This window comes from Dipodomys merriami, unplaced genomic scaffold (genome assembly GCF_024711535.1).
Source record: "Dipodomys merriami isolate MVZ:Mamm:240054 unplaced genomic scaffold, mDipMer1.0.p SCAF_3, whole genome shotgun sequence".
Taxonomy (NCBI): domain Eukaryota; kingdom Metazoa; phylum Chordata; class Mammalia; order Rodentia; family Heteromyidae; genus Dipodomys; species Dipodomys merriami.
In genome coordinates this window covers 47197655-47210469 of record NW_027204492.1, presented here as the reverse complement: position 1 = coordinate 47210469, position 12815 = coordinate 47197655, and the positions used below count along the sequence as shown (strand labels likewise).

At 35.9% G+C, this 12815-nt stretch overlaps 1 protein-coding gene across 4 annotated transcripts in view; it reads left to right on the top strand.

The window, feature by feature from the left end:
* Positions 1-12815, top strand: part of Diaph2 (diaphanous related formin 2) — an 812745-nt gene that overhangs the window by 642484 nt on the left and 157446 nt on the right. For 3 of the 4 annotated variants that reach the window (XM_070040099.1, XM_070040098.1, XM_070040100.1), the window contains one exon: positions 4626-4721. In XM_070040099.1, coding sequence (XP_069896200.1) covers positions 4626-4721 — 96 coding nt within the window. Of the gene's footprint in view, positions 1-4625; positions 4722-5817; positions 6222-12815 lie in introns of those variants that run through there. The other variant, XM_070040101.1, reaches the window with a different exon arrangement.

Below are 12815 nucleotides of genomic sequence, written 5' to 3'. Positions count from 1 at the left end.
TGAGGAATCGAACCCAGGGCCTCATGCATGCAAAGCAAGTACTCTACCACTGAGCCACCACCTTCCCAGCCCTAGAAATAATTTTTTTAAGTTTTTCTCTCAGCTTTTCTGTTCTTTGCTCAAGCCCTACCACTTGAGCCATACTTCTGATCCTGCATTTTGCTGCTTAACTGGTAATAAATTCTCTGACTTTCCTGACAATGGTATCTTTGAACCATAATGCACAAATCTCAGCCTGCTTAATTAGAATTAAAGGCATGACCAACTGTCTAGTGCCCAGTTAATGTTTTTCTTTCTTGCATAAAACATCCAATAGTATAGTTAGGATTAACAGGGCATCTTCCTGTCAAAATCTTGTTACTCTGTTATCCTTAGCATGTGGCTTTACCTCAAAATCCAAGGAAGTTGTTTGAGTTCTGGCCATTAACTCTGCATTCCAGCAATCATGAAGGATAGGAGCACTTCAGACACAGCACATAATCCTTTGGATTGCATTCTTTTTTTTTTTTTTGACTGTTTAGTAACAGTAGTACTAAGGTAGAATGAGGCAGATGTATGCAGATTTTCATTCAGATGGCTGCATGTTAAACTAAAAGTGGGAACTTCAACTCGGACCTTCCTAAAGGTACACTATCAACCTTATACTATTCAACCACAAACCAAATTTCAGTGACATGAATTCAGAATGAAGGATAATGGGTTTCAAATTAGCATGTTGGTTTCCATTTTTGTTTTAAGAAGATTTTCTGAAATATAAATTGGTTTTATGAGTATATTCATAGATCTTTGATTCAGTCCAGTTAGACATTAGATATTTTCAGTATGAAAATCACTTCATTCCTTTAAAGATAATAGAATGAAATCCACTTTTCCCTTGTTTATATGTAGTATGTACAAAACCAAATTTTGTTGCTGTTGTTTGTTCTTAGCAAACCATAGAACACTTTCTTGCACCCCACAACTACCCACATGGGGGAGGCTATTGGGCCTTGGGAATGTGGGTAGAAAAAGATTTTAAATAGTATAGTCATTTTGAAATCCTTCAAAGAACCATGGTAAATCAACAGAGACATATCTATGGTGTTTAGTTCTAACAGTGAGGAACATTGCAGGGAAAGATGCCTAAAAAGACCCAGGGATGACAAAAAAAACAATGAAAAACGATGAAAAACATTGCTCTTGCAAAATATTTCAGTAAATGTTTTCAGGTGGCACCCACTAAATGAAGCAGGGATTTATTTTTTAATTTTTCTCGACATTATGTCATATTTGCTTTTTCCTTCTTTTATTCTAATCACAAAATAATGCCATTAAAGAATTTTAAGTAACATCTATCCTGCTTTGTATTCTGTTCTGTTCACTTGTTTAAATATATTCATTTTTCTACAGTCTTTATAACTACCATTTTTAGAAGTCATTTTTAAAAATCACTTGCACCCTTGTTCTTTTCCTTTTGTTTGGATTTCTACTCTGAAAAATTCCCTCTTTGCCGTCTCAGTTCTGTCTTTCTCAACTGTCCATTAAACATTGGAATAAGCTAGGGGATGGAAAAATTGATGGTAAAAGGATATTAGGTTAAAGAATACAGTTCTTTTCTACAGGAAGGGTAAGTACAAAACATCCATTTTACATCATAATGACTACAGTTAATAACGGCATATTGTCTACTTGCCACTTGTTGTGAGAAGTACATTTTAAGTGTTCTCTCTCACACAAAAATTACAAATACGTGAGCTAATACCTATGTTACATAGTTTGATTTAGTCATTCCACAAGGTACACATATATCAAAACATCATATTGGAACACGGTAAGCATACACAATTTTTACTTGTCTATTAAATAATTTTTAGTTTCTTAAAAGAAGTTGAGGACTTCAGGAATTGGATATCTTCTCCACTCTTTTCCTTTGGATATACTATCTCATCCATCTTCCAAATACACTCAAATCTTTAGTTCTGCCCAACTTTACTCATCACGTCTAGACCCATATTTCTAGCTTCTTATATGAGACCTCTAAGAATATATTCCTGTCATTTCAAAGAGGTTATTACATTTCCTTAAACCTAACTCTTTCCTTCAACTTCCCCATCCCTAATTAAGTCTTATTACACTATATTAAGATCTTTGTAATATCCATCCTGTCCATTCTGCTTTCCTGTCAGTTCAGGCCTTTATTTGTTGCCTAATTATCCTATGCATTTAGAAATAACCCTACCTTTCTTCCTTGCCATCTTTCAAATGTGATGTAGAAAGTCTTTCTAAAGTTGATTGGGTATCTTCCTAGCTGATAGTTGTGGTACTCAGTGCAGCAATATGTGGCTCAATTACAGTTAATCTGAATTAACATATGCCAAAGGAAATACTCATTAAATTTCTGAGTCTGTCTCATTGAAATAATGCAAAATATATTGTTAATTTCTATATATGGTTAGCTAAATATTTACCTAACCTATTAAATTAATTTTGCACATTTCCTGTTTTAGTATGACTGTTAGAATATTTAAGATGTCACTTGTAGTTGTGGTCTGTATTACATGCTTATTATCAAACAGTGCTGGACAAATTCCATGGTCCTACATAGAACTGTGAATTGGCTAATATGTACCTTATACATTTTACCTTCTCCTAGCTGTCATGCAAAGAGGGCTAGTCTGAGGCACAGTGCTAGAGCACTTGACTAACCTGCATGAGGTTCTGGGGCAAGTTAGGAATGTGATGGTAGCTTTACTGTCTGCCTGATCTCAAGTCATATCTCCAAATGAAAACATAAAATAAACATAAATCATCCACTGTATAAAATTTAGTTCTTTCATATATATTTCCACCCACCGTATTCCTTACTGCCCACCTACTATTTCTTCCTCTTTTCTATATATGGGATTTCAGTGAACTTCCTGCATATTAAAAGGATACAATCCTCTTTCTCTGTTTAGTCAGTGAGGTTTTTCTTTTCATTCTTCCTCTTTCCACCAAATGTTGTAGCTGTGAACTTGTGTTTCCCTTATCTTTTTTTTCCTTTTCTTTTTTTGTTCTGGTTATTAATGTTCTTGGGCTCTGTCCATTAGAATTTTTTGGTCAAGGCTTTCACTACTACTTGAGTCATAGCTCTATTTCCAACTTCTCTTGATTTGCCAACTGGAGTTATTGAGTCTCACAAACTTCCTGCTCAGACTGGCTTAGAAGTACATTCCTCAGATCTGTCTCCTGAGTAGCTAGAATTGCAGACATGAGTCATTAGTGCCTGGTTCCCTTCATTTGTATTCAATATCCTGTCCTAGAAAGTCTTCTTTAAAAGGATAAATTATTGGGCTGGGAAGGTGGCTCAGTGGTGGAGTGCTTGCCTTGCATGCATAAGGCCCTGGGTTCTATTCCTCAGCACCATGTAAGCAGAAAAGGCCGGAGGTGGCACTGTCGCTCAAGTGGTAGAGTGCTAGCCTTGAGCTAAAAAGCTGAGGGAAAGTTCCCAGGCCCAGAGTTCAGGCCCCACAACCGACCAAAAAATAAAAAAAAAAAAACGGGATAAATTACTGTAACTAATATTGAGGAAGTCTCAAGTCAAATGAAGCACATAAAAAGATTTTAGCTTGTCTTTGTCCCACAAGAGAATTTTTTTTCTCTGTGATCTGGTACCTCACAGTTAATTCTTTAAGCAAAGTAGGATTTAAGTTTAACCTTGGACTAACATCAAAAACAATGTCTTCTCCATCACCATCCTTCTTTTCTTAACCCTTCTGCCTGTGTAGGAACTACACATTTAACTAACCCATCAATTAGTTCATTAGGATGAGAAAGACTCAGATTTTTAATTATCCGCTGCCTCCTAGTGTTTCTGACATTTGACACCTTCAGAAAAAATATAGGAATAAATCCTCAGAGTGTGTTTGATGGCCAGAGCTGTCAATGATACGGGTAAGATGAAATATTTCAAATTCTGTCTCTGTCAGGCATTTCCATGAACATTTTTTAAATGTTTCACCCATGGCTTCTCAACACAGTTTTTCCACAGGAAGCTTCGGTACACAAAAGAATTCTCTCCATTATAAAATATGGCCTTTCACAAGACATAATCACCTTGGCTTTATACAAAGTCATCATTTCAAAATGAGTAAAAGATATGGATTAGATAAGAACTGAATGCAAATGTGTTTTACAAATAGTGTATTTTGAGATAATCACAGATGATGGTTGAATGCTGAAGCATTAATACAATCAGTATTTAACCTTGTATAACTCAGCTTCATAAAATTGCACCCTGCACATTGATTGCATTAAGCTGGGTCAGTGGTTTCTTGCTCAGAAATATCCTTTAAGAATCTTAATAAGAAGGCAGAAGTAACAGATCAGCTACTGTTTATTTGCATACTGAGCGTGTCATCAATAATACAAAAGACAAGGTCTTCAAGTTGAAAGAACAGTGGGATTGGCATGAATTTTGCTTAATGGTGCATAATAAGCAAAGTAGTCTGTGGTGCCAGAAACTGACAGGATCCATTATGTTAAAACAGATATATGTCTTTAATTTAGGGGTATTATGTAAATCTGACAGGAGTTTTTCCCCTTTATTTTCCTGTAGTTTAACTTTAATTGCTCCAAGATTAATTCCAATTTCTCCTTTCCTCCAGAGGGTGATGAGACTGGTGTGATGGATAATCTTCTAGAAGCCCTGCAATCAGGTGCAGCATTCCGAGACCGTAGAAAGCGGATTCCAAGGAACTCAGGTAATACCCCACTCCAAGTGACATAGGCATGAAAAGGTGACTGTTAGGTGTCAACCACCTCTTTGCAAAAACAAAACAAAACATAAAAAAGGATGTGGACTTTTTCATGAAGACTCTTTCCTAACTGTTGATCTCAGTTCATGTATGAAATCTCAGCAGGCTTCTACATCTACATGATTGAAACTTTGAAGTTAGCAAATGTTAGCTTGAGGTAACTATTGAAATAAGAACTCCTACAGTGGTTAATATTAAATATCTTGTTATTTTATGGCCATGTGGTTTGGGTGGAAAGTGATTTAAAACCATAAATAAAATTAAATTATTATAAATAATTAGACCACAGATGTCACAGCAACCATTAGCTATTTTTGGATAAGGAAACTGAGACAATGCCTATTAGTATAGGCCATTTTGTTTTTTATTATGATCTATTTGTTAATAATAGGAAAACAGAAAAAACCAATCCATAATCAAAAATCAAAAAGCATTGGAACATTTGTCTCTGTATATTTGATAAAGCTACACTATGAACATTGATAACGAAGGAAAATATAAAAGAAGCAGGCCACCCCTTCTTAAGTGGAACTAGAAGGTTGTCCTTATTTATTCATACTCAATTGCAGAGATAAATAGTAGCTCATCTCAGGATAATCCAGCTGTTTAACTGTCTACCACCTCCAGGTAAGGTTTTATATTTGCAATGGTCCTATTTCTAGAGATAGAGGAAGAAAGTAGATATGCTGACTTTCAGTTTCCCCTTCCCAGGCTATAAAGCTATCTAGATAAGTACATGTAAGAAGAAAATGAATAGCAAATATGTAAACTCTATTTAATTTAAATAAGGAGGATTTCACTTCAATAGCATGTGCTGTATGTGGGCTGAAAGTTAATTATGTTACTAGAATGGAAATTGATAGCTTGAAAAGCAATGTAATTTAGTAAAGCAATAAATGAACAGGGAGCCAGTGCAAAGTAGTCCACAAAACCTTGGGTGATGGTGATATTAGTGACCAAAGCTAATGTAAATGATAATCATCTTTTTTTTTCTATTTGAATGTTGATAGGTTGTAGGTAAAATTCTACTACTTCCCTTTAGGGCCAGCCTCTGGAGAATAGCCTAAAGCTGATTTGGTTGTGAGTAGAGAAGGCTTTTGGTTGGACAATAAGATAGTTTTGTGTCTACGAAGATATTGAAGATTGTCTACAAAAAGACTAGAAGGCATGAGAAAATGATAAGAAAATATGTATTTATATGGTGGTTATACATTTTGTAAGGCAATGTTGCGTGGCAGAAAGCTAAGAGCTTTGCTAATACGCACTTATGAGGCAGTCATTGCACCTCTCTTTGGTCTTTATCTGTAAAATGAGAATGTTCTACCATGCTGTCAGAGGCTCCTTCTGATGCTACAGGAAAACAAAAGCTGTCACTGTTCTTTCTTGAAGGATCAGAGCAATAATAGTTAAAAGTGAACTGAACTAATTTTTTGTATCATTTTACTTCTCTGTTAAGATGTTGTTAATTAAAAGCATGTCATTCTGGGCCATTAAAAAAACTTTATATAAGCTTCCTAGTCTGCTTATTTTAAAAATGCACATTTGCAAAGGACCCTGCCTGAAAAGTCGTTCACTTCATTCCAATTCTAGAAAGACAGTACCAGGAGAGAGATCTTTCCATGTTCTTTTTGTGTGTTTGATACTGAAGGGAATATAGTGTTGTCAACAGTGAAATACCAAGCTTATATTCACAAACTGTATAAAATACTAATTCTGAATAGTCTAAGTTGAAGGCACCCTTGGTTCATAGCTAGAATGTACTTGTAAACAAATAAGATAAAAAAAAACCCATATAGCTGTGGTTGGCTGGCCAAATTGCAAAAGTATTCAGATAGCCAGAAGTGAAGACAATCTAGGAACACACAGTGCTAAAAGTAGGTTAAACATCTGGAATACTAGAAGAGCTGGAAGCTCCCCCAAAAAACTGTGTGCTTGCCTCTTTCTAGAAGCAGCAGAGCCAGGAACTTTTTTTTCTTTAGTTTGTCATGGGTCTTGAACTCAGGGCCTGGGCACTGCCCCTGAGATTTTTTTTTTTTTTGCTTAAGGCTACTGCTCTACCACTTTCAGACACAGCTCTACTTCTGGTTTTCACATTGTTATTTGGAGATGAGTCTCCTGCACTTTCATATCTGAGCTGGCTTCCAACCATAATCCTCAGATCTCAGTCTCCAAAGTAGCTAGGGTTAAAGGTGTGAACCACCAGTGCCTGGCACCAGGAACTTTTATAGGTTTCTTTCTTGTCATGCCTTTCTACCTAGATCATCTTTTCTTACTGGTCCTAAGTTGTTTTCTCTTTCCAATATCCATTGATTTGGTTAGATTTTCTTCATTGACTGGAATCCATGCCCTTTTAAAGTAAGTTCCACTTGAATATGTTGAGAGAAAAGCACAATTATAAAGACTACTTATTTTCCCCCAAGGAAAGAAAAATAAGAGGCAATGCATCCCCTCCCCCCAATCAAATCAGTCAACCAACACCACACAGCAAAATTGTCCTATTGTATTGGCCATCTTCATTAGCATCACTTGTAGATAGAAATCACTGTATGAAAAATACAGAACTCTACTTTTGTGTTTTTTATGCAATGTTTTCAGTTCTATATTTAATCAATATGAAATGATAGCCAATACTTTTCAGTGGAAAATAAAAAATTAATGAATTACATAATTGCCTAAGTCATAGATCCTTCCCAAAAGACATTATATTAAGTAATGAAATGCTTCTCAGAACAAACTCCCAAATATTGTTCTTGGCCCATAAAATGGAGGTTAGGTACAGTGGTTCCTACCTGTAATCCCAGGTACTTTGGAGGCATAAATTCCAGAATCAGGCTACTTTCAATTTAACACCAGCCCAAGCAAAAAATTAGTGATACCCTCATCTCAACAAATAAACTATATAAGACAGAGCTTGCCAGTTAGATAGGAGACTTAGGTATCAAGATGATGGTCTGAAGCCAACTTGGCATATAAACAAGTGACTCTGAAAAAAAAATACTAAAGCCAAAATGATGGGAAAAGTGGTAAAGTGGTAGAGCAACAGCCTAAGCAGTATGAAGCCCTGAGTTCAAATCCAAATACCACCAACAAATAAAAAGGAAAAAAGATATTTTCAAAGAAGACTCTCATATCAAGAGATATGATACTAAAAATATTACTAAATGACACAGTGTAAGCTCCCACCACTCAGAATGTAATAAACAGCAATAAACCGCCTCTGTGGTTAAATTGGTGCATAGTAGCTGAATAGTAACCCAGAGCACAAGCTTTGCTGATGTCAAGCTTAGATTAGGAATTGAGCCCTTAAATATTGATAAATTTATTGTATATCTGTTTTGTGAAATGTACTGTGCTAGACATTATAGAAGATGCAGAAATAATTTAGATAAGATTATAAACCCTTTGTGTCTTGTAAGAAAGATAAAATGTGCAGGAAGACTACAGAGTAAGACACAAGATAGGAGGTATCAGAGAAAAGGTGTTAATAACATCATATGTGAGTTCAGAGGAAGATGATAGCATGCCTTATTGGATATAACAGAAAAATACTCCTGAAGGAAAAGGCTTTGGAGACTAAGTAGGGATTTCAGCAGTGTTAGCTGGAGGGTGGGGACAGTAGCATTCCAGTCAAATGAAATGTCATAAAAACATAGAAGTAAACAAGTACAAAGCATAATTTTAGCCAATTGTTAATAGGATATATAAAGTAGAATGAACATTAGGGAAATAATTCTGAAAAAATTGACTTAGAGCCACATCTTGAAGTGCTGAAGTAAGAGACTAAGTTCCTAGCATATAATTCCTTAGGAAATAGAGATCTAATGAAAGTTTTTAAGCAATAGGAACATGATCAAAGATAAGCATTAGGACCTTTAAGCTACAGGGAGTAAATGATAAATTACATGTCTACTGTCAGAGTAGCTAGGTGTCAAAGATAATCCTAGGGTTTTTAGTTTGATTGGCCAGAAGGACAAATTGTGGTACTATTAAGAACAGGGAAAGGAGTGGTGATTATAGAAAAAGATAAGCTAAAATTGGTAGCAGAGCAATGAAATTAAGATGTTCATAAGCTTCTTGAGAAATATGAGTACAGATTTCATGACAAAATGATTGCATTCTTGAGCTTGTTAGTTGAGAGACACAAGAGTTTTGAAGATGCTTCCACTCAGGCCTTAAAAGCAGAGCTTAGGAAGGACAGGTAGGAGGAAAATCCAGACTTTGTTCTAAAAGGAAAGAAAGTGGGAAGTGTTTGTTTTTTGTTGTGCTGGTCCTGGGGCTTGAATTTGGGGCCTGGATGCTATCCCTAAGCTTTTTTCTCAAAGCTAGCACTCTGTCACTTGAGCCATAGCTTCACTTCTGGCTTTTTGGTGGTTAATTGGAGAATAGAGTCACATGGACTTACTTGCCCATTCTGGCTTCCAACCACAATCCTCACATCTCAGCCTCCTGAATAGTTAGGGTTACAAGCATTAGCCACCAGTGCCCAGAAGAAGAGTGAAATTTTAAGGAGACAATTCATATTTGGTAGTAGAATCCAAATGATAAAGACTAATTGATTTATCATTTTGGAGCTTTCTCATGACTTTAAAAGAATATCCTTTCAATATTGTAATAAAGCTGCAAATCAGAATGCAGGCACTGTGCAGTGAATAGATGATGATGCTAAGAGAAGGCTCTTTCATAGTTTAGGAACCAAGCCTGCACAATATCATATGACTCTAGTTGCTCATATTTTGGAAAGAAAATATTATGATTGAATTATGGAGATAAAGATATCTTTATGTAGTACAGGAGTTGGAGGAACTTTCCTTAACCCTTCTTTCTTCATGTCCCTAGAAGTTTACTATGTGAAAGGAGAATCTTCTTGTTACATCATAACCTAGTCAGGATTTATAATCTATGCATTTTGCCAGAACTAGATTGACCCCTTTATTACAGTCTTTTGTTGTTGTTATCTCATAGGGTTTCAAGTTCCATGCATTCATAATCCACTTTGTGACAAATTACTCATCTATAAGTATTCTTGACTTTGTTGTTACAAGGTCAAAAGTATGCTTTGGAGAAGAAAGAAGCATATAAAGATAGTACAGGAATGAAAACCACCCTTAAAACACAAATGCACAATTCCAAATCTGTTTCATTAATAAAGTTGCTAGAAATACTTAGACCTCGCTACTCTTTCCCCAACCAAGCAGATGACTTCTTTCCTTGCCTACTGTAAGTAAATATAAACAGACTTGCCTACAATAGGTAGATATGTAACTGGGCTATTGCGCCTATGACTAGATTTGATATATAGTTTTAGACATTAATAAAACTCACAAGAGAAGCATTACAAAGATATGAAACCAGGAAACAGAATAAATATATTTTGGTTTTAGAACCACACAGGGCAACCAAGAAAACTAAATTTGAAAGAAAGAAGAAACTCAGGAGACACATGATCCTAGTTTTATGTATCAAGATAGCAGTACAAATAAGAAGATATAATTTACCATTTGAGAACAGATAGGGGACAAGAAAATAAAATTATACAATGGGGGGGGGGAACAAACTCTAGGTATTGTTGGAAAAACAACTTCACAGAGAACCCAAACACATTACCTCAAGCCTGTGTCTCACATAAATAACAAAACCCAAATTTTGTTGTCTGTTGTTTCTGCATATACCTCAGATCCACATCTGTTATAAGGGATCTCTGAAGCATTCCTAGAAGTTTTTAGGGCAACTTTCATAGACAGAAATGAGTACACAATACTGTTCCTCCATTTTAGCCTTTAACTCCATGTATTTCCATGTATGCTGTTTTCTATAATTGGTGAGACATGACTGCATAATACTAGAACTTCACAGTGGTTGCTTGTAAAGTGTATGGAAGAGCAGGAATTTTCTCTCCTTTTAAGTTGTTACTCTACTGAGGTAGCAAATAGTATTGCTTTGGCCTTTACATCTTATCAACAGTTTTTAGAGAAACAGCTTTCTCTTCTAAATCACAGCCCCCAGATCTAGGATGTGGATAATGGGGTAAGCTACAAGACAAGTCCATGATAGATTGTGTGAACACCCAGTATCATCCTCATTCCTTGATGTCCAAGGGCTGCTGGCATGTTGTGTTAGTTGTTTTATTATTACAAGGTGCAACTGGTCATTCAGAAATGTTTACTTCCATGAGTCCTTTCCCATGATGTGCCACAATCTCTTATTTTGTAAATGTAGTGATTATCAGATTCAAGAAGAGGTGTGGGAAAGGCAAAAGAAAACAAAGAGATGATCAACAGCAGCACAGGTTTATTAGGAAAAAAGATCTTATTGCTTATAACCTGAAGTATTTATGGCATGTATGAAGGAATGTTAGTTGTCTAGTCGTTGTGATTTGAAAGTAACTAACAGTGGGACAGTTGGTGGGAAATAAGTTCACAACTGGAGGAAGTGGGGAGACAACTCAGGATATCTGTTCAAAGTCCAAGCTGAAAATAAATTTTGGTCTGGTGCCTGCCATGTTTGTTTATCTGGTTTAGGAGAGAGGGTAAGTCAGGAGCGTTAGTGAATCAAGCAACTGTTCTAGGGCCTCTAGATAAGGACATCTGGCCATTTGAACTTAAAGTGACCTTCTGCTAGATCGTTAAACCTCATTTGGTATATAGTAAATTCAATATGTTGCACTATACAATGTAAATCTAGTTACAAAAAAATAATGCAAACAAATAATCAAAGTATGACATGCATCCAAATAATATTTATTGAGCGTGGCAGGTAACAGTGTGATAATCCTGAAGTGAAAAGATGGATTAAGCATGGGGCTGGACCTCCAGAGCTCTTGGTATCCACGGGAGATTGGACCAAAGATACACAGAATCCATCAAAATATCTGATACTTTAAGCAATTCCATGAAATGGTGAAGTATTTGTCTATAACTGATGCACATCAACCTGAAACCTTAAATTAACCCTAGATTACTTATATCTAATATAGTATAAATGTTATACAATTGTATTATTTAAGGGATAATGATAAGAATATAGTCTGCCCGGGCTCCATTGGCTCACACCTGTAATCCTAGCTACTCAGGAGGCTGAGATCTGAAGATCATGGTTCAAAGCCAACCTGAGCAAGTAAAGTCCATGAGACTCTTATCTCCAATTAACCACCAGAAAACCAAAAGTGACACTGTAGCTCAAGTGGTAGACTGCTCACCTTGAGCTGAAGAGCTGAGAGACAGTGCCCAGGCCCAGAGTTCAAGCCCCACGACCGACCAAAAAATAAAAAAAAATTTAAGAAAAGAATATAGTCTGTATACATCTAGTATGCCTCCTGTTTCTTTTTAAATTTTTAACCCATGTTTGGTCACATTCATAGAGAAGAACCCACGAATGTGTTATGCCAATTGTGCATAATATAAATGTGAGGGTATGTGAGTGCAGAAAATGCTAAAGGAGCCACAAACTACCTAGAGGATTCACAAAAATTTATTTTCATGATGGAAGTAGCATATGAGCTATGTTTTGAGGAAGAACAAGAATCAAGGAACAACAAAGAAATAGGACATCAGATGCAGATGTAAAAGGATGTGGTGACAATGATGAAAACATTTTTACAAAAAGATCCAGCCAGGAATTTAATTAATCATGTAAGTAATCAATTAATTAAAGAGCAAGTACAATGGAATTAATTCAGTGCCTCATGTTTGCTAGGCAGATGCTCTACCAAGTGAGCTATACTCACACCTTTTTTACTTTGTAATTTATTTTTCAGATAGGATTTTGAAATTATGTGGCCTACAAGCATTATCTTCTTACCTCCACCTTCCAAGTAGCTGGGATTACACATGTGTTGTACACATGGGTTGTGTCAACATACCTAATCAAGCAGAAGCACGGAAGGTCAAGATAAAGATTTGGGGAACATGTGCACAGATGTAGTTATTGAAACTTTAGAATCACCCAGGGAAAACATGTCAAATGAGAAGTAAAAGATGGCACATGCAGGAATTATAATAACTAAGAAACAAATAGAGAAACTAGCAAATGACTAGGGAATAA